Source organism: Geotrypetes seraphini, chromosome 4, assembly GCF_902459505.1.
Source record: "Geotrypetes seraphini chromosome 4, aGeoSer1.1, whole genome shotgun sequence".
Classification (NCBI taxonomy): Eukaryota; Metazoa; Chordata; class Amphibia; order Gymnophiona; family Dermophiidae; genus Geotrypetes; species Geotrypetes seraphini.
Genome location: NC_047087.1, coordinates 222,050,376 through 222,073,355, shown reverse-complemented (window position 1 = coordinate 222,073,355; position 22,980 = coordinate 222,050,376). Strand labels below are relative to the sequence as shown.

Here is a 22,980-nt window from a genome sequence, read left to right as displayed (position 1 = left end):
AGGTTTTTCCTGTGGTAGAGAGGTTAGGGGATTGGAGGAAGGCAGGGAGTGACGGTGCGGGGGTGAGGTTTAGAACCGGGACCTTAGAGGACTAGGCTCCTTCCAGGGTCCTCCAGGGCGGCCTTTTTCCCATCCACCCGCCCTTTTTGTTTGGAGATGATAGCTTGGGAGGGCTGGTCTCCCGAGCTACTGGGTGTTGGGGCTGTGCCTTGGAGTCAGGTGACCCGATTAAAGGGACATATGGTCATGCCACCCCTCAGACTCTTGCTGTATGTGGTGGGTTCGAGGGCAATATCTTGCAATTTACACCTGGGAGGTGCTCGGGAGGAGCTTGCTGATGTTGTTAACATGATAAATTTGTTAATTGATGCTAATATATGCTATTTTATGTTAAGTTATATGGTTTATTATTATTGTTCAATAAATAGATCTGTGGCTGTTATTCCATATACATGTGTGTGTTTACTGTTGGAGGGCAGTGGTTTAGGGTGTCAACCGGAACTATCCAAATCCCACTGTGAATGGTTACAAAATCAAAATTTATTGGAATATGTTTATAAATAAGATGACAGCAAATACAAGTCCCAAAAAGCACGGTTAGCAAGATCTTAACACAATTGCTTGCCCTGTCACCCTTATAAGCTGCAATTTGTGCAGAAGTTACAACCTTCATCAGACAATGCAACACGACAAAATGACCAGGTGTTCCTCAAGTGGCCCCCAAGATCACCGGACATTACTGTTTGTGACTTTTTCCTTTGGGGGTACATGAAAGACAGAGTGTACGTATCTCTACTACCTGCAACTATGTATGATCTGCAGGAATGCATCACTGACGCTATAAACGTAATTACGCCAGATATGCTTCGGAGAGTCTGGTCCAAGCTCGATTATTGCATCAATGTTTGCCGAGTAACAGGTGGGGCGCACATCAAGTGTATGTAATCAACAGATACCATATGAAACTTTGAGTTGATGAAACTGTAGTCTTGAAGGTGAACGAATATTCCAACAAATTTTGGTTTTGTAACCATTTAAAATCAAGGAGTGTTTTTGTGGGCACCCTGTATTGTACCAGAGGCAACGGAGTTACGGGGGGAGTAAAATTCAGTTCCCCTTGTTCTCGCTGTAATCTGTTCATATATAAATTCTTTTAATAGAAGAGAAACAAAATGAGAAGGCCTAACTGAGTATGTATTAAATATGCAACATGTTAAGGGAGTAGTAGTGAGCCATTGTTCAAAAATAGCACTTGAGGCCAGTTTTGCTTTGTCTCAAGAAGCACTCATTCAAGTCGTACAGTCCCACTGGATTCCTTGCCAGTGATTGCACTTTGCTGCTGTTCGGAAGATTTTAGAAGAACCCAGCGCCTAGAATCTTGCACTCTTCCTATGGTTGGACAAAATAAATATATAGCTAGATAGATTAGATTTATCTACACAATTAAATTATAAGTCTCGCATATGAAGTCCCATTTAGCGTACTAGACCAGGCATAAGCCAGCAGTTCATCCCCCATTGGGAAAACCTGCATAGCCTCTTGAGACCTGTTTCATGTGTATTAGTCAACCCTACGTACATTTTTACCCACAATCAAGCCACCAACTTATTTATCCCAATGCCTGTTTTACCTATTTTATTTGTCTATAACTTAAACTGCCCCGCCCCCTCTGCAGTCTCTTAACATTTTATTTGTATTGTGCCAACTTTTTGAATATCATACTTGTATGTTAAGAATGTTCTATTGTGCTGTTTCCATCTGAACATTGTGGACTACTACAATATGTCTATTTTGAAGTTACAACTATGAGCTACTTTTATAAAGCTGCAGAAGTGATGCCCATGCAGCAAATGTGATGCAGCCCATTCAGTTCTTTTGGGCTTCATTGCATTTGCCATGCCGGGACTTGCTACTGTGGCTTTATAAGAAGGGGCCCTATATTATGCTGTCATTCTACTATAATTATACTGTTATTATGATGCAAGTTGCCTATATCAAGTTATACATGGTGTTTACTTGACTGGATGAATCAAAAGGATAATTTAATAAATATATTATTTTTTTTGGGATACTAGAGAACTTTAGAGCACTGTGCACTGGAGAAAGAGGATTTGGATACAAAGGGTCCACATTTCATAGAGTGATTCCTTCATTTATGTGCCAGGTAACAAACTTAATGTTTTTCTTTCTGTTTACACTAACATTGTGACCTGTTTAGGTAGCAAAAAATTGTTATGCACAGAAGGAGGCAGTGGAGACAGTGACGGAATTCAAGAAATCCTACGATAAGAACAGAGGATCCATGGTTAAGGGCTGAGGAAAGCCAGAAGTTAACTGGTCTAGGGGAATGAAATTGGGCCGATTAGTTGACCCTTAAAAGTCCTTAGTGTCATATTCCATGTTGTGTGTTTTATTATTCATTCCTCTCTTTACAAAATCTTTATATTATAGTGCTTGGGAATGTCCTCAAATAAAGGTGCCCTTTTACTAAAGCTTTGTGCATGCCATTGGACATTAGTGTGTATGAAGTGCCACATGGTCCATATTTATAAAATAAACCACGTAGCATTTAGCCTGTGCTAATTTGTTAGCGTGCAGTAAGCTTTAATAAAAGGGCCCTATGGTAATATGGGAGCAAGGCCTTCATAAAACATACGGCCTCTTTTGCAAAGCCGCACTAGTGGCTGCGCTGCGCTAATGGCCCCGAAGCCCATAGAGATTTAAAGGGCTTCGCGGGCTGTTGTAAAAGAGGCCGATAATCGGACAAGGATGCAAAATGAAACACAAGCTCTAAAGTTCAGAAGCAAACTTTGCAAGTCCTCAAACCCTCAGTACATACAGCTACTTGTGGGGGTCTCGCCAGTGCTCCAACCAAACCTCCTAACAGGATTCTTGTATAGTCAAAGTTAAAGCTTGGTTTACCTTAGTTGGCTTCTAATGACTTACACGCAAGCAGAGCGACCCAAACTCTGGGACAGCTTCCCTCCTCTTAGAGCCTCTTTCTACATTGTTCCTGGAGACCTCTAGCCTCAGGGCTTCCCTGACCTGCTGTGCCAGAGGGTTTATACTTCCTGCTCCCCTCTGAGCCTCACCCCTCTGGCCAGACAGCCTAATATTCCTTTGCTTATATTGGCTTGGCTTCACCTCTGATTCCTCAAGTTAGTGCAACATCAGCGAGGGTGTGTTTCTAGGGACACCTGCTACTATGCCAGTCACTCCCTCACAGGCCCCATAATTTTCCCCCCCCCTTCACGATAATAAAGAGAAATAAGTGTCTTTATTTTCCTTTGAGTGTTGCTAATTTTTTTTTAATATATATATAATTTGGGCATATCTTGATGATAGAGATTTTATCAGGATTTTCATGATGGAAAAAGCAGCAGCATTCCTTTTCAAAGCTAAACAAAAAAAGATAATATAGGTCACATTAGAACAATGAATATGGTCACTAGACACCAAATCAGCCACATAATATAAGGCTCTTTTACTAACCTGTTTGTGATCCCCTTCTTTATCATTCCTAGCATTCTGTTCGCCCTTTTCGCCGCCGAATCCATGCTGTTACTTGAAGAGTTTTTTTCTTAAGTCATTTCCATAATCTATCCTGCCTTCTTTATTTCGATGTAAAGAGGAGTTTTGTGAATAAGAGAAACTCTTGTGCATGACCAGGTTTTCTTCAATTCCTTTGTCAGAAGTAATTAGAAGCTAGAGTTTCCATCACCAAAAGAACAGGACAGAGGAGTAAGGCTGATTTTGTATATACCCACGGCTTACAATAATTCATAGTTCCTTGAGAGAAATCTGGCAAGACCTATGGGAAGTATCTGGTATGAGCCAAGAAAATTGGGACAGCCCATTAATGAAGTGTCATTAGCTTTGCAATGGCGAGATTTCCAGGATTGGGCAACTGATGAGTAAAGGGACCTTATAGAGGATTAATCAAGAACTCGCATTGAACTACAGTATTTCATACAAATGGCATGCAGATTTCCAGTTTAACACAAACAAAAACTTGTATTACATAAGATCTTCTAAACAGAACTATTCAGCTAGTATTGAATTGGAATGTTATTAAATTGAGAATTTGCATTTGGGCCATTTTGTCAGTACACTATATATATATTTTTTTTGTCTTCACTCAATCACTGTCAATATCAAACTTCTTCTTCAGGAGATGTCATGAATCACTTCTTCTAGAGCTTCAATGCATAGGTTTATAGGGATTTTCAGATATCCACCTGAATCATATCTCGTGATAGTAGAGATTAGAGAATGACACGGTGACAAAATTCATCACCGTTCCCGTCCCCGCGGATAACCGCGGGAAACCATCTTCATGTCATTCTTTAAGGAGAGAGGAAAGAATCAGAGTATAATTGGGCACAACCACTGACCCGCAAGCTTTGCTTTGAAGAATGCTGGTGTAGAAGGACCGAGGTTGAAATAGACACTAGAAAATGACATGGGATTATTTCCCGCGGTTATCCGCGGGGACGGGGACGGTGATGAATTTTGTCACCGTGTCATTCTCTAGTAGAGATCCTCCCAACCTAGCATATTTAGCATTTTGACGTTGTTTTAATAAGTACTTTTCAATAAATTTTTTTAAAATTAACTTTTTTTCAGTAAATACTTGGAATATAAAGATAATTTGTATAAATCATAACTTAGCTTTTATGTGTATTTTCAATCCCCTTGCCAACGCATTTCACAATACTTTTTCAAGGACGGGGAAATTTACAAAGTAAACATACAATTGAGATATATGACTCGGGTGGATATCTGAAAATCCCTACAAACCTATGTATTGAAGCTCTAGAAAGTGATTCATGACATCTTCTGAGGAAGAAGTTTGATATTGACAGTGATTGAGTGAAGACAATTAAATTTGGAAGGCATTGTGTTTAAATAAAATAAATGTGCTACTTTTATAAGTAAAGTGAAGCACAGCATGCATCTTTACTATCTAACCCAGTGGTCTCAAACTTGTAGTTAGGGAGCCATATGCAGCCCGCCAGGTACTATTTTGAGGCCCTCGGTAAGTTTATCATAATCACAAAAGTAAAATAAAACAGTTTCTTGATCATATGTCTCTTTAGTTATAAATTACAATATTATTATTAAGACTTAGCCGAAAGGAAAGATTTATAAACTATAAAGAGTTTTACCTCATGCAAAATTGTCATAAGACATTAACTATTTTTTTGAGGCCTCCAAGTATCTACAAATCTAAAATGTGGCTCTGCATAGGGTTTGAGTTTGAAACTACTGATCTAAACCCATTGTCTAGGCTTTCTGCTGCATAATGGCATGGTTGAGGCCTTTTGGCTGCACTGCTTTCTTTATGTTTTTATGAACACAGTGCTGAGAAAAGCAAGGAGCTAGCGTCATGTATATGGCAAAAAAAAAAAAAAAAGATGCAAAACCTGGATGCTAAAAATACTTTTCTTTCCAAGAAGACTGTTATTTGGCACAGCAATATTTGAAATCATCTTCCAAGTGGTTCTTGACATGAAAGTCTAATTTAAATAGTGCCGAAACATTTTTCTTTAAATTTTGTGCACAGTGTAATTTGCCTTAGAACCCGACTCTGTATTTGTCACCTAAAAATTTGGTGCCAACTAGTGCGGCACTAAGCACGATTCTATAAAAGTTAAGTGCCAATTATAAAATCATCCTTATCACTGCCTAAGCATACTTAGGCAGTGCTAATCATTCTAACATTTTGGCGCACCCTATTTATGCCAGAGTTTTCTTGTCTTGAATGCCTGTACCTTCGTTAGGTGCCCAACTGAAAAACACTCTGACGATCTGTTCCCCCCACCCAAGAATGCTCACTTAACTATGCGCTTTGCACTAGGGCCTTGATTCTGAAAGCGTTGTCCCAATTGTAAGCGGCGATAGGCATCCTACTGCCATCCAACGGACCAATGAGACACACATTTTGAAAAAAAACACAGTGTGGGGTGAAGGGCACCTACAATATATGCGTCTCCAAGTAAACTTGCCTAGTGCTTCTTGTAGGCACGAGTCGGACTCCTTAAATCAGCCCGCTAGGTACTATTTTGAGGCCCTCGGTATGATTATCATAATCACAAAAGTAAAATAAAACAGTTTGTTGATCATACATCTCTTTAGCTATAAATGACAATATTATTATTAAGACTTAGCCAAAAGGAAAGATTTATAAACTCTAAAGAGTTTTACCTCATGCAAAATTGTCATTTCTTTAATAAGACATTAACTATTTTTTTCTGAGGCCCTCCAAGTACCTACAAATCCAAAATGTGGCCCTGCAAAGGGTTTGAGTTTGAGACTACTGCCTTAAATGTAGGCCCGTAAAATGCTGGCCTACATTTTAAGGCATCTGTAGAAGAAAATAGATGCGATTTTGGATGCATTGCCTAACGTGTGTTAACCGGTAGGAGCCCGTTTTCCAGGTGCCTACCATGGCAGGTGTTTTTTCCAGAACCAGACCCTAGGTGCCTGTCATAGAACCAAGTTAAACGCCTAACTTTTAATTAACTCCAATTAATAGGTTTTGAGTACTGATTTATTAGCGCTGATTTAGCCTATTAAGTTAGGTGCTCTTTATAGAATTTGGGGGTTAGTGTTTATGGGACATAGTTTAGCAATACCTTTTTTTTAAATTCAATTTGCATTTTCAGGGTGGTGACTTTACCAACCATAATGGAACAGGAGGAAAATCAATCTATGGCAGCAGGTTTTCTGATGAAAATTTTGTCCTGAAGCACACAGGACCTGGTAAATATAAAAGCTCTCTTCCTTCCTTCATTCCTCTCCCCCTCCACATGAGTTAGTCATACTACAGACCTTTAAAATGCAGCCCTTTTCATCAAGGAGTTGAGAGAATGGGGATATCAGAGAGTGATCAGAAAGAAGCTGTTATGACATACAAGCTACACATACAGGTAACAGCTTTGGCAGTCCCATTGTCTATTCCACTGGATGATGATTCTGTACTGAGCACATACTGTATTCCTAACCCATGGAGAGATTGATACAGCAATAGTATATTCAAGGAAACTGTTTTCTTTTGCTTCCTGAATTAAAAGAAAAAATACTCTTACTGTTAACTAGGCTCTTTCAAAACTTATTTTCAAAAATTATATCCTCTGATCTACCGTATATTGGGGGGCTATTTTTACTTCCCTCCCCGAGATAAAAAAAAATAAAATTCCTCTTAATTAGAGAGAGAACTTAAGTTCTGTGGTCCTGGATTGTTGGGTGCACTAGAACAAGATTCCTCCTACCTACTCATCTTCCCTCTCTCCCTCCTCTCCTCCCTCCCTCTCCATCCTCTCCCCTCTTGCCTCTCTTTACAGTCGCCTTGAGCCTGTATAGGTATGAGCGACACATAAATAGAATATTAGATTAGATTCTCTGCCCTTCATCAGTATTTATTCACATTACCTCCAGAGATGTGCATGATCAGTGCTCACCAGTTCAGTAATACTTCTGACTGTAGAGAAATTGGACTTGTAGTACAAAATGGAAAGAGCTGCTGGATTGTGAGGAGCTCCATAGCAGGGAGTTCTGTGCATACTAGAACATACCAGCTCAGTGGTTTTGCATGAGCATAGACAAGGGATGGTAGCCAAAAGCTGCAAGACCAACAACATTTGAGTCTGATTTTATAATGTTGGTTTAATTACTTGTCATGGCATTTTGGTTTTTTTTTCTCTTTAGGTATTTTATCAATGGCCAATGCAGGACCTAATACCAATGGCTCTCAATTCTTCATCTGTACAGTAGAAACTGAATGGTGAGTATTTCTGTGATGTCTGTTTGTGGACGAAATCTACTCCCAATTTTGACTTTCCTTTCTTTGTATGCTAAAGATTTTCAGGCCCAGTTCTGTAAAGGTCATCCAAATTTGGGCACTAGCATCAGGGCACTAGGTATGAATTTATTAAGAACATAAGAATTGCCGCTGCTGGATTAGACCAATGGTCCATCATGCCCAGCAGTCCGCTCATGCGGCGGCCCTCTGGTCAAAGACCAGTGCCCTAATTGAGACTAGCCCTACCAGCGCACGTTCTTGTTCAGCAGGAACTTGTCTAACTTTGTCTTGAATCCCTGGAGGGTGTTTTCCCCTATATCAGCCTCCGGAAGAGCGTTCCAGTTTTCCACCACTCTCTGGGTGAAGAAGAACTTCCTTTGTACGGAATCTATCCCCTTTCAATTTTAGAGAGTTCCCTCTTGTTCTCCCTACCTTGGAGAGGGTGAACAACCTGTCCTTGTCTACTAAGTCTAACCCCTTTACTACCTTGAATGTTTTTTGATTATGTTCCCTCTCAATTTCCTCTGTTCGAGGGAGAAGAGTCCCAGTTTCTCTAATCTTTTGCTGTATGGCAGCTCCTCCAACCCATTAGAAACATAGAAAATGATGGCAGAAAAGGGCCACAGCCCATCAAGTCTACCCACTCTAATGACTCACCTCCCTATCTTCTTCCCCCAAGAGATCCCACATCCCTATCCCATTTTCTCTTAAAACCTGGCACGCTGCTGGCCTCAATTACCAATGATCAACCACCCTTTCGGTGAAGAAATACTTCCTGGTGTCGCCATGAAATTTTCCGCCCCTGATTTTCAGCAGATGCCCTCTTGTGGCCGTGGGTCCTTTAAGAAAAAAAGATATCATCTTCCACCTCGATACGGTCCGTGATGTATTTGAACATCTCAATCATGTCTTTCCTCTCTCTAGGATCCTCGAGTGAGTATAGCTGCAATTTACTCAGCCTTTCCTCATACGGGAGATCCTTGAGTCCTGAGACCATCCTGGTGGCCATTCGCTGAACCGATTCAGCTCTCAGCACATCTTTTTGGTAATGTGGCCTCCAGAATTGTACACAATATTCCAGATGAGGTCTCACTATGGATCTGTACAATGGCATTATGACTTCAGGCTTCCGGCTGACAAAACTTCTACGGATACAACCCATCATTTGTCTAGCCTTGGATGAAGCTTTCTCCACTTGATTGGCAGTTTTCATGTCTTCACTAATGATCACTCCTAAGTCTCGTTCTGCTGCAGTCCTAGCTAAGGTCTCGCCATTTAGGGTGTAAGTTCTGCATGGATTTCTGCTGCCTAGGTGCATGAGCTTACACTTTTTGGCATTGAGGCTTAGTTGCCAAGTCAAGGATCAGTGTTCCAGTAAGAGTTGGTCCCGCATCATACTGTCTGGCAATGTGCTTTTGCCTACTATGTTGCATAATTTGGCGTCATCGGCAAATAATGTTATTTTACCTTGAAGCCTCTGAGCCAGGTCCCTTACAAAAATGTTAAATAGGAACGGGCCCAAGACCGAGCCCTGCGGCACTCCACTGATCACCTCTGACGTTTCAGAGGTACCGTTAACCACCGCTTAGCCAGTCTTTGACCCATTCAGTTAATGTTTCACCTAATCCCATCGAACTCACCTTGCTCAATAACCTGCGGTGTGGGACGCTTCAAAAACTTTACTAAAGTCCAAGTACACAACGTCCAGGGACTCCCCCCATATCCACCTTTCTTGTTACCCAGTCAAAGAAGCTGATTAGATTGGATTGGCAGGACCTTCCCTTTGTAAATCCATGTTGATGGGGATCACGTAGATTCTCCTCATTCAGAATCGTATCTAATTTGTTTAATTAGTGTTTCCATAAGTTTACTCACTATTGATGTGAGATTCACCGGTCTGTAATTCGCAGCCTCCGTCCTGCATCCCTTTTTGTGGAGTGGAATGATGTTAGCTGTTTTCCAGTCCAATGGGACTCTTCCTGTAATTAGGGAAAGATTGAAGAGCGCGGATAACGGTTCCGCCAGGACATCACTCAACTCTCTAAGCACCCTGGGGTGTAGATTGTCTGGTCCCATGGCTTTGTTCACTTTGAGACTTGATAGTTCACAGTAGACGCTGCTGGGCGTAAACTCGAAATTCCGAAACAGGACCCTTTCGAGTAGTACCGTGTCCTTCATGTACAGAGACCAGTGCTGTACGCAGTACTCCAGGTGAGGGCACACCATGGCCCGGTACAGTGGCATGATAACCTTCTCCGATCTGTTCGTGATCCCCCTTCTTTATCATTCCTAGCATTCTGTTCACCCTTTTCGCCGCCGCCACACATTGCGCAAATGGCTTCATCGACTTGTCGATCAGAACTCCCAATTCCCTTTCCTGGGAGGTCTCCAAATATCGCCCTGGACATCCTGTATTCGTGCGTGAGATTTTTGTTACCGACAGGCATCACTTTACACTTAATCACTTTGAATCTCATCTGCCATGTTGATGCCCATTCCTCGAGCCTGATTATGTTGCGTTGCAGATCTTCGCAATCCCCCTGCATCTTTACTACTCTGAATAACTTCGTATCGTCTGCAAATTTAATCACTTTGTTCGTCATACCAATGTCCAGATCATTTATAAAGATGTTGAAGAGCACGGGTCCGAGCACCAAGCCCTGCGGCACCCCACTGGTGACGCTCTTCCAGTCAGAGTATTGTCCATTTACTCGCACTCTCTATTTCCTATGATCCAGCCAGTTTTTTTAATCCACGTGAGTATTTCACCCTCGATTCCATGGCTCGCAATTTTCCGAAATAGTCGTTCATGCGGAACCTTGTCGAACGCCTTCTGAAAGTCCAGATATACAATGTCAACCAGGTCGCCCTTGTCTGTCTTCCTGTTTACTCCCTCGAAGAAGTGCAGCAAGTTTGTCTGATAAGATCTGCCTTTGCTGAAACAGTGCTGGCTGGTCCTTATCAGACCATGTCCGTCGAGGTGATCAATGATGCAGTCCTTTATCAGCGCCTCTACCATCTTTCCTGGTTCGAGGTCAGACTCGCCAGTCTGTAGTTTCCCGGGTCTTCCCTCGAACTTTTTTTTGAAGATTGGCGTAACATTTGCTACCTTCCAGTCCTCCAGAATCTTTCCTGATTCGATCGACAGATTGGCTATTAGTTGAAGCAGTTCAACTATGGTCCCTTTCAGTTCCTTGATGACCTTTGGATGGATGCCATCAGGTCCCGGGGATTTATCGCTTTTAAGCCTATCAATCTGCCTGCATATCTCTTCTAGACTGACCGTTAACCCTGTCAGTTTCCCGTTTTCACTTCCAGCATATAGCCTGAGTTCCGGTATGCTGTGTATGTCCTCTTCAGTAAAAACAGACGCAAAAAACATGTTCAGTCTGTCGGCGATTGCTTTGTCCTCCTTTAGCACTCCCTTTATTCTTTGGTCATCCATCGGTCCCACCGCTTCCTTCGCGGATCGTTTCCCTTTAATATATTGAAAGAACATTTGCCTCCTTGGCTATTTTTTCCTCGTAGTTTCTTTTGGCTCCTTTTACCGCCTTATGGCATCTGCGTTGATGTTTGTGCTTGTTCCAGTTTTCGTCTGTTTTTGATCTTTTCCATTCCTTAAACAAGGCTTTTTTGTCTCTGATCACTTCCTTTACCTCCTACAGTGAGCCACGCTGGTTCTTTTTTTCTTTTTCTTCTTTGATCCCTTGTTGATACGCGGTATATATAGATTTTGTGCCTCGGTGTCCAAATCCTTAAAGAGACCAAGCTTGCTCTAGTGTCTCTACAGTGTTTATCCTCTTCTTAATCTTCTTCCCCACCATGGATCTCATCCCTTCATAATTCCCTTTTCGGAAGTTTAGCACCGTGGCCGTCGTTCTGGACAGATGTTTCGCCCCTATTTCCATGTTGAAGCGGATCGTATTGTGATCGCTGTTTCCCAGCATCCCTTCTACTTCTGTTGTAGAATAGAACATAAGTCAGTATTTGTGTGCCAGTGTTAGGTACTATTTCCTTAGCCATGCAAAAGGCAGGTGGGTAAATGGTACAAAAATTTACATTTGAGCATGTAACCTATGGCCTAAGTGGGACCTACCCATGCTCTGTCCACATGTTCATAACCCCTGTGCTCACTAAGTTGCAGAATACCATATATGCTGTGCTGCTAACTCACCTGAGCATTTTCTGAGGTTTTCCCCAAATCTCTTCAAGTGTAGTTGTGATTCTTAAATACACGGGTTCCTGTTAAAGGCAAGAATTGTGAAACACGGACCATGCTGGATCATGTTGCATCATGTAATATCGCCTACAGTTGACCATTGTCGCAGAGTTACTAAGGACATAAGAATTGCTGTACTGGGACAGACCAAAGGTCCATCAAACCCAGTATCCTGCTTCCAACAGTAGCCCAACGTAGGTCCCAAGTAGTAAAACAGTTTTATGCTTATTATCCTAGAAATAAGCAGTGGATTTCCGCAAGCCATCTCAATAATGGCCTATGGACTTTACTTTTAGAAAATTATCCAAACTTTTTTTTTTTTTTAAACCTGCTAAGCTAACTGATTTCACCACATTTTCTTGAAGTGAATTCCAGAGTCTAATTACATGTGTATGAAGAAATATTTTCTTTGGTTTGTGTTAAATCTTCTACTTAGTAGTTTCATCACATGCCCCCTAGTCCTAGTAGTTTTGGAAAGAATGAACAAGCGATTCACATCTACTCTTTCCTCTCCACTCAGTATTTTATAGACCTTTATCATATCAACCCTGAGTCAGCTCTTCTCCAAACTGAAGTGCCCTAGCTTTAGCTTTTCTTCGTAGGGAACCTGGGCTCTCTCCAACTATTCCGCAAGCAACTGAAAACTTGGCTCTTCTCTAACATGTAATTCTATTTTCCCCCTTACTCTTCCATTCTACATATAAGCTCATGTAAACCTTTTCCTTTCTCTTCTTATATTTTAAGTTCTTGTAAACCATGCCGAGCTCCACTTCCGTGGAGAGGATGCGGTATATAAACTTAAGGTTTAGTTTAGTTTAGGGATCTCATCTCATCCTTTTTATAATTTTCGTCGCCCTTCTCTGTACTTTTTTCTAATTCCACTTATCTTTTTTGAGATATTGCAACTAGAATGGTGCATGGTATTTGAGGTGCAGCTGTATCATATTAGGCTGTTTAATAAAATTGCCGGTATTCATACAGATTCAGTGTTTGTATTCTACTGCTTTTTGGACACATTGGGGTGTGGACTTTAATTCCCCTTTTTATTTGCTGGAACAAAGCTAATATAGGGACTTTGGGCACAGCAGAATCTAGGACTGTTCATTAACTCGGTCTTTGGCTTTTCTTTCTTCACAGTCTGCAGTCACTGCATTCAGGACCAGCATTGGTCTGACCTATGGTAGAAATGTTCCTGGGCTGCAGGGGAAGATATGATGGTATGCTGTAAACTTCTCAGCCCAACCAAGAAGAGAATGACGTGGATATGTTTCAATCAATGATCTGAAACAATGTCAAAACATAGAATTTTGTTTCTGCAAATTGGCACTTAAGGGAATAAGTTAACCCTCTGTTCAGCTACAGTGGCAAAATAACGCTCGGAATTTAGGAAACTGGTTGGTTGGGCTGAGAACCTTTCAGCACCCCCTCATAAAGAGCCCAAGGGAGGGGGGCATAGCAGTGCATCTGAGAATAAATGAGCCTTGAAAGAAGGGTGCCAGTTTATAGATGTCCTAAGCGGAAGCATGATGATGGCAGTTGACAGTAAACGGTATTTTCCTCTACAGCCAGCTCCATACTCCATCCCTTCTTCCTTGCTGCATCGTATGCCTGGAACAACCTGCCTGACTCGATATGTCAAACTCTTGTCTCTGGCAGTATTAAAATCCAGACCCACTTCTTTGGAGATGCTTTCAATTCCAAACTCCAACCCACCTTCTAAGCACCTATATCTGCCTTGTAATTCCTCCACCTACACCTTCTTGTCCAGTTTGTCTGTCTTGACCAGATTGTAAGGTTTTTTGTTTTTTTTGTGTGTTTTTTTTTTTTTTTTAATCAAGGATCGTCTCTTCTGTGTTTTGATGTACAATGCTAGGAGGAGGAGTAGAAGTCCTGCCTACTTCTGGCCTTGTCAGCCAAGTGCTTTTGGGATGAGAAATGCTACTACAAGGTGTAGTGGGACGGGAGGGGGGAGGGGAAATGCCACTACAGTTAGGCTTTTAGAGCAAAGTGACCCACCAGCTGAAAGGTTTGGTCAAACCTGTTAGACTACGATGGCTATTTTTGGCAGTAACTTTATATGGAAGGATTAATTTGTCTCTAAATCCAAAACTTGACAGGCTAAAAATAAAAATGGAAATGTTTTTATGCATGCTGTGAATATACAGACTAAAAGGAGGCTCTTCTTTTTTCATCAATATGTTTTACATCTAAATAAAAGCAGATATCCTTGACTCCAAAAAATAGTCTGTAAACCTTTTTTGCTTCTCTCTTCCAGCAGGCCTTCTCTCGGCAATCTTTGATAACTTGCCCCCTCATTGTCAAATGTATGCTATTTTCACACGAGGCTTTTGTCTTATAAAATGGCATACTCTGCTAAATAATCTGACTCGACAGTAACTCATGTTGATGACGTCCCTCCATCAATGTTTTTTGCTCCGTGCATGTAGGATATTTTATTCTCTAGTCCCTTTATGTTCCTCCTCTAAATTAGAATGTAAGCTGCTCAGATAACTCTGTTGGGACTTCGGTATACCACTTTTCTGTGGTTGCAATCAAAGCAGTTTACATATTATGTACAGATACTTATTTTTGTACCTGAGGCAATGGAGGGGTAAGTGACTCCCCCAGAGTCGCAAGGAGCTGCAGTGGGAGTTGAACCCAGCTCCGCATATTCCATGGGCACTGCACTAACCACTAGGCTACTCCTCCGTTCCACTTTTTTCATAGGCAGGATAGCAAATCTTTAATAAACTTGGATATTCTTAAAGCCGTGGAAGCTGCTGTCTTTGACTTGTGGAGATTTCCTTAACTTTTTCTCTTTCATTCATTTCACAGGCTGGATGGCAAACATGTGGTCTTTGGGCGTGTAAAAGAAGGTATGGATGTAGTGAAGAAGATCGAAACCTTTGGCTCCAAAAACGGGAGGCCCTCCAAAAAGATCTTTATTAGAGACTGCGGCCAGTTATTATAAACCTGCTGTTTTTACAAGTTTATGATTTTGTATTCCAATGTCCAATGCTGTGAAGCAAAAAAGAACAAGTTTTTGCAGTGCTTTTCTAGTACTTTGTTTATTATGGGTATTTAGATTTTTTTTTCTTGTTTAAGTTTACTGAATGCATCACAATTATGTTCAACAGGGTTATATGGATGAGGGTTGCTGAGAAAGATAAGTACGAGGGACCTAATGTATTGGGGTAACATCAATCTTTGTTTTGTTTTATTCTGCACATTGTTTGCAGCTTGGGAATTAGTTACCCAGCTGTGGGCCCCTTTTACAAAGCCATGTAATGAAGCCCAAAGGAATTAAATGGGTTGCTTTGCATTTGTTGCTCAGGAATTGTTACCACAGCTTTGTAAAAAGGCCCCCGAGTGTGTGTGTAAAAACATTTGCTACTTACTAAACTGATTAAGCAGCTCTCTTTGTAGCATGACTGTGAACTAATTTATGGTTAAGTTAATTTGTTTTTATTTAATGTGTGGTTTTTGTTTTAATTGAAATGGTGAGGAGTAACCAAGGTTTGTTGCAAATAGAATGGTGCTATTGAGCATTATCAGATCTCTGTTCTGGTTCATGGAAATGGCATTTTGGACAGCAAATAAACTTGGACTGAGGGGTGAAAAAAAGGACTCATGAAATGTCCACTTATGCAGCAATTTTCCTTAAATATTTTTTTAATGTTTGAGAACATGAGTTTAAAAAACCCCCACGAGATCAAAGGTAGCATGTGAACTAGGAGTTCTTGGTGATCTCTAATCATTTTAGAGCCAACTAAAATCAGTGTGTGTGTGTTTTAATGTGATTATTCTATTGCAGTTGATTTCAACTTGTCTGAATTCCACTGGAGAGACGACTGCATATTGTAGATTAAATTTAAAAAAATGGAAAATTCTTGGTTTTTGTATTGACACTTGATGGAAACAATTTGAAAATTCTATTTTTAATGTAAAAATAAATCCTATTTTGTTACAAGTATTGGTGTGTGAAAACATTTATTTTGAGAGTTTGACTAGGTTACATTTGTTAAAGTACTGTAAGATTGATTCTAGAAGCTAGAAATCTAAATTTATTTTTTTTATATAATTCTTTATTCATTTTATAACTTACATCAAGTACATCAACATTGTTATTAAACATTTTAACATAGCTATATCACTTGAAATTCTACAATTAATCTTATCAAATTAAATTTATCCTCTTCCCTCCCATCCTTTTATATTTCATAAAAACATTTTCCAATAATAAATACCCCCCTCCCCCACCCAATTTCCATTTGTACTAATCAGGGAAGAAAAATATATACTCATTCTTTACAATAATCTGATAATGAAGACCAACAAACCTGAATGCTTGATGGACATATTAACACTGCAAAATTTCAGTGGTAGGATGGTCTCATGAAAGGTCATGGATGCAGCTGGGTTCAGTAAAACCTCAGCTGTACTAAGTTGTCTCCACTAGATCTATACTGAAAATTCTGAGTGGACAGTGTTTGTTCTCACCCCTAACAGAAGAAAGGAGATGGCAAAGGCCCATGAGTAATGGTTGCATATTTTGGGAACAGGGCATCCATATCGGGTGTCAGGGAGCTATAATGCCTTGAGCCTGGCTCTTCAGTGCTGAGATAACACTGTACAATGGAGGAAGTGGATTACTTTTGCTTTTCTACATGCTTTCCTTGCACAGAGAAAGAGTATCCTTTTTTGCTGATATCATTTTTTAAGATCAATAGCTTTGACTTAGGGCTCCTTTTACGAAAGTGCACTAGAGTTTTTAGCGCGTGCTGAAGATTAGCACGCGCTAACCCCCGCACTACACGGAAAATACTAACGCAAGCTCTATGGAGGCGTTGGCGTGTAGCGTGCGCTAAAACCACTAGCGCACCTTCGTAAAAGGAGCCCTTAGTTTCTTGGGATTTAATGGAAGAACTGGAATCCTAACATAAAAACCACACTGAGTCAGACTGAGATCCACTAAGCCCACATCCTGTCTCCAACAAAGGTCGGTTTAGGTCACAAGTACCCAGCAGATCTCAAAATATATCTACCCATATGTACTGGAATATAAAAAGAGGTCACCTTTTTTCCCCTAAAAAAGGTTGACTTGAGGGTGGGGATTGCTTAATATTAAAGTGCCCTGCCCAGCTCTGCACCTGCCCCCCCCCTCCATCCCTTCCTTCCTCCCTGCCAGGCTTTTTACCCTGTTCACTCTCCTCTTTCCCGATGCCTTACAGGCTTCCACCAGACCTGCCGTTTGACCTAGTGGTCCAATAGTGGGCCGGAACAGGAGGGATCCCTCCCACTTCCTGTCCCAGCCAATTTTTAAAAACATTTACTTCCCTCCCGCTTCCCCGGCATACCTTTCAAATTTGTGGTGGCCAGCAGTGAACCGGGGCAAGAGTGATCTTCAGCAGAGCCACTAGCTGAATGGCGGCTGCGCATTCTCGTAGGAACTCGAACTTCAACAGCCATTCAGCTAGCGGCTCTGCATGGGGCAGGAGTGCAAGAAGATTGTTCCTGGCACTTGCGGGAACTTGAAAACTTGCGACGGCCATTCAGCTAGTAGTTCTGCACAAAGCAGGAGCAGAGGAAGATTGCTTCTGTCCCAGTTCACCGTTGGACCACCAGGGATTTGAAAGGTACACCAGGGAGGTGGGAGAGGGGCAAAGATTTTAGAGTTGGCCAGCACAAGAACCGAGAGGGATCTCTCCTGTCCCAGCCCACTGCTGGACCACCAGGTCTTAATGGCAGGCCTGGTAGAGGCCTGCAACAGGTCCAGGAGGGAAGGGGTGTGTGTGTGTGGGGGGGGGGTGCTGATCCTAATAATCTCAGTTTATATTTGAGTATATATGATATTTCCCAGTTGATTTTTTTTCAGGGATAGATAATGGCTCTCCCAATGCTGGTTAATCACTTTTTTATGGACTTTCCCTCCAAGAACTTGTTGGGGGTTTCTGCAGTGGATGACTTTCAGGTTTGAGAGCCCACAGCTCTTTTCTCATTTTGGATTTTAATTTTATTGCTGTCACTTAAATTAGTTTGCAATTCTGACAATTTGCTTTAATATTAAATTCGGATTGATTGGATTTATTTACCACCTTTTTGAAGGGCTTCACTCAAGGCGGTGTACAGCAAGAATAAGTGGCACATGAACAGCTCCTCAGTATCTCTCCTCTTATGTCTCCTTATAAACTCCATTCCTCAGATAAGCTTCTTTTTATCTGTACCCTTCTCCACTGCCAATTCTGGACTATGCCTGGAATAAACTACCTGAGTATGTGTCGCACCGTTCCCTTCTCTTGTTTAAAAGTAGACTATGTACTCTCTGTATCACTTTCAATAAAAATACATTTAAAAAAACCCCAAAGAAAGTAGACTGAAAACCCTCCTTTTTTGATATACTGCCCACTGCTTGCCAACCTAGCAAGCAGATTAACCATCTCCTCTAACTGTATCCCTCACCCTGGCATCCTATTTGTTTGTATTGTCTGTTTAGATTGTAAGCTCTTTTGAGCAGGGACTGTTGGTGATTCTACGGTGCTGCATACTTCTGGTAGTGCTCTAGAAATAATTAGTAGTAGTAATAGACAATCAATAAAAATATTCAATGTATGCTACATTACAACAGCAATAAAACATTTTAATAGCTTAGAGTGTAAGCAAAGAGGATGTATAGGTAAGAGTAAAATGACTAATTTGAAGACAGTAGCACATGAGGTCAGGCAGATGCTTCAATATTAGAATAGGAGTAGATAAACAACCTGTTTATAGTATGTGCAGCCAGTGTCATTCCATGTGCGTGTGTGATTAGCAAGTTAGTTCTTGCATTAAAGGTCTGGTTGAAGAACAAAGCTTTTGCATGCTTTCTGAAGTAGAGCGTCTTGCATTGAGTGAAGTCTTTCGGGGAGTGCATTCCAGAATGTGCCAGCTACTCCAGAGACGGATTACTGGTGGCTATCTCATCATGTGATGTCCTTTGAAGAGGGTGTGGTTACAGATACTCCTTGGGATAGGGTTACCAGACGTTCGAGAAAACTTGGACATATCCTTTTTAGAGGGCTCCCGGACAGACTTTCCAAAACCTGATGTTTGTCTGGGTTTTGGAAAGCCCCTTCAAGCTCCAGCTGCATCTGGAGAACCTCTGAGCATGCGCAGATGACATTGCACACATCTGTGTGTGCTTCAGGCCCTCCAGACACTGCCAGAGTTCTTGCAAAGAGAGGAAGCTTTCTAGGAGCAGGGCCGGAGGGCAGAAAGGGGCAGGATTATTGTCCATGATATTTGTTTTTTTAATAACGGTAACCCTACTTTGGGAGGATGTTGGTGACTGTGGAGGTGTGAAGAGGGAGATCCTGGGTCATTTCCTTGCTGTTGTTTACAATAGGTGGTAGATATATCTAATCCCATATCTAATAAACCATTAGGGTCTTGAAGATCACATATAGTTCTAAATTTAGCTCTATATTGTACTGGTAGCCAGTGAAAATTTTGCAAAAAATGGTGTGCCTTAATGTCGCTTACAATCTTCTAGTAGTCTTGCAGCAGCATTCTAAATCAATTGAAGCTGATGCAGACCCTTTGCAGTCAAACCAATGTAGAGTGCATTACATTAATCCAGTCCTGATGTCATGGCATGCGCAACCGAGACAACTTGCCTTCTCAATGTAAGGAGAAAGGCAGTGCAATTGTTGCAAACAGTAGAATAAGCTCATAAAGGTTGCTTGGATTTGGGGGATCAGAGTAAGTGTTTAATATAGCTGTACAGTCCATTCTTATTTACGCATTAATGATGAGTGATTTCACCTATGTTTACTCCAAGCAACTAAAAGACAGAGCTTAAAGTGTGTCTCAAATTAGGATAACAGTTAAGATTAGGTGTAGTGTTAGAGTTAGTTAGGTTTAGGGATATGTTAGGGTTAGAGTTAGGGCTACATTTTGGGTTTGAATTAGAGTTACAGTTAGGGCTATTGTTAGGTTTAGGGTTCCTTAGGGTTAGGCCTAAGGCTAAAGTTAGATTTAGGGTTAGGTTTAGGTTTAGGGTTAGTGTTAGTGTTAGTGTTAGGGTAATAGGGTTAGGGTAAGGCCTAGCATTGGGATTATGCTTAAAGTTAGGATTAGGCCTAAGGTTAGGATTAGGCATAGGATTTTTAGGGTGAGGCCTACTGTTAGGGCTAATAGGGATAGGTGATATATCATGTTTAATAAACCATAAACAATATCCAGTTAGGTGGTACATATGGAAGACTTTTAGGTGCCTAAATTGGTGCTTAAGTAGGTTCGGGTTAGATTTAGGGTTACAATTAGGGTTAGTTTTAGGCCTATGTTATGGTTAGGCCTAAATTTAGGTTTAGAGATAGCTTTTTATGTGCCTTTGGGCTTGGGTCAGAGCTAGGGTTATGGTTAGAGTTGGAGCAAGTGTTAGGGTTAGAATTTGAATTAGGGTTAGTGTTAAGATTTGTGTTAAGGTTAGGGTTAGAGCTATGGTTAGGTTTAGGATTTGAGCTAGGGTAAAGGTTAGGGTTAAAGGCAGAGGTAGGTTTACGGTTCGAATTAGGGTTGGAGTATTTGCTAGGGTTAGGGTTATTGCAGGGATCGGGGGAGAATTTAGGACAGGGCAAGGCATTGGTAACATTGTGAAGAAACTCTAGAAAAGGAACTCAATGCCCCAAACCAGCCGTAGGCTGTCGCTAGTGATTTCAACAATGCAGAAAAAGATTGTAAAATCTAATTAACTACTTATAAAGTAGACTTATATACTTATTCCTACTACTCAGCTATTAATTTGAGTTTAAAGCAAAACCATAACAATTTTCATTTCAATTCAATGTGACTTTTTATCCATGTTTTAACAACTCCCGGGAAGAGCCTCCTCCTCTTTTTAAGGGAACACACCCCAATATTTTGAGCCAAGCTATCCCTCTCTGTTTTTGCTTGTCAATATGAGCCTTCTCTATATTCTTTTCAATGGCTGGGGCAGATTGTGGCCTATTAGAGCGAATATATAGCCTTTGTTAAGGGAGCACAACCCAGGATTTTGAGCCCAAACCATGCACCTGTGTCTGTGCTTGTCAGCAAGTCTTCACTGTATTCCTTTCTGTGGCTGTGATGGCCTGTGGGAGCAAACAGCTTATTTTAAAGGAGCACTCTTCAGAATTCATATAGGGAATAGGTAGCAAGTCATTGGTTGCATGATGAAGAAACTCCACAAAAAGAAACTTTAGCCCCTATAACAAGTTTTGCTTGCATAAAGCTGAATGAAGGATCATGGGAACTCACCCTGAGCTAAAGACAACTAAAAGATAATTCATTTTAAACCTAGTATCCTTTCTCTACTCATTCTCAGTCCACCTGCATTTTCCAAAAGAAAGTACTGATTCCAAACAGCAGACGGACTCAGGCCTGAGATAGACTTGAGGACAAATCAACGCTTAGCTAAATTGAATCACTAACCCGTGAAGCTCTTTCATTACAAGATGATATTCCATCAAATTTCTCTGCACCTGAAATCAGACTGCTCGATTTGTCCTCAAGTCTGTCACCTGGATATTCAATGCCTATCACCAGAAACAGCCCGGCGTCAGCGCTGACTGTGGGCTTTAGATGGGCTGCCTTCTGTGCTCTGAATATCAGCCTCAAGTGTTCACCCCCAGCTTTTACACAGGCCTTCAGTTGCTTTGGGACGTTCTTAACAGCCTTGTTGATCGGTTCCTGTGGCAGGCTGTCCCAGATCGCTTGCTGAATCCTTTCCTACAATTGCCATTCCGCTCTAAAATGCTTTTAAAGAAACTGTGGGCTCCTTTTACGAAGGTGCGCTAGTGTTTTTAGCGCGCGCTAACACCATGCTACACAGAAAATACTAATGCCAGCTCTATGGAGGCATTAGCATCTAGCGCGCGGCATTGTAGCGTGTGCTAAAACCATTAGCACACTTTTGTAAAAGGAGCCCTACCTGTAAATTATATTATCAAATACAAATTATTGTTTACAAAACTCTGCATCATTCTGACATCATTAACAATAAGCTAGTACCCCCTTTTTTTTTTCTCAAATAATGGTAGTTTTACAGTGCAAAACACTAAAACCTACTGATGGACTACACCCTCATACAAATGCACATGGAAACCCACCAGACTACAATGAGGGAAATATGCACACTGAATACATACTCATCTGATTATAAAGAAGAAAAAAGACCTCAATAGTGGTTCATATTCCAATACATTTATTTAGATTTCTATCCTGTCTCCCCAACAGCTCAGAACGGGTTACAAAAGGCATTCACAGTGTAGGAAGAGGACACAAAGGCTATAGAGGACAAAAGAACTGAAAAAGGAAGAGAGAATACCCATAGAAGCATACAAGGGGACAGTTTCCTAATGATATTGGGACGAGAGGATACAGATAGTAGTTTTCAAAGGGGTCAGTTTACAAGAAGTCAGTATCTGTGGTAAAAAGGAAGGTTTTTGTTGCTCTCCAAAAGGCCATTAGCGAGTCCAGTGACCTGATCTGAGTAGGTAGTTGGTTCCACAGGCGAGGGATAAAGTGGCTGTATGAGCGTTTAATCATCGGTCAAAAAACTGAAAAAAATTCTTGATTATGGAGGGTTTTTGACTGATAATTAAACTGCTGTAAGGTGGGATCATTCTTCAACAGCAGTTGGACTGAGTAGGGGAGACAGCTTGCTGCATGGAGCAAATGCTGGATGGAGCAATTCTTTCAGGTGATATCTTAGGCAATTTAGCACTTTGTGATGAATAAGGCCATGGATGGATATGGATATGCAGAAGGAAATGTGTCAAAACTTCTCTTGTGGTAAAACACTGATTAGACACTAGGTGGCAGCAAATGAATGCCAGTGATTCCTGAGGCATCCTCATAATAAAATATTCATTGTTGTGCACTATGAATTCCCATTTCAGTATTCCTTTGGTCTTCTTTAGAAGACACTGTTGCTGTTTCC

The 22,980-nt window shown here is 41.1% G+C and overlaps 1 protein-coding gene across 2 annotated transcripts in view; it reads left to right on the top strand.

Annotated features, from left to right (window-relative positions):
• PPIF (peptidylprolyl isomerase F) overlaps positions 1 to 15,996 on the top strand; it is a 30,427-nt gene extending 14,431 nt beyond the window's left edge. For both annotated transcript variants that reach the window (XM_033942177.1, XM_033942178.1), the window contains exons 3-6: positions 2,076 to 2,164; positions 6,669 to 6,765; positions 7,711 to 7,786; positions 14,859 to 15,996. In XM_033942177.1, coding sequence (XP_033798068.1) covers positions 2,076 to 2,164; positions 6,669 to 6,765; positions 7,711 to 7,786; positions 14,859 to 14,994 — 398 coding nt within the window. In that variant the 3' untranslated portion in view covers positions 14,995 to 15,996. The remainder of the gene's footprint in view (positions 1 to 2,075; positions 2,165 to 6,668; positions 6,766 to 7,710; positions 7,787 to 14,858) is intronic.
• The last annotated feature ends 6,984 nt before the right edge of the window (positions 15,997 to 22,980 follow it).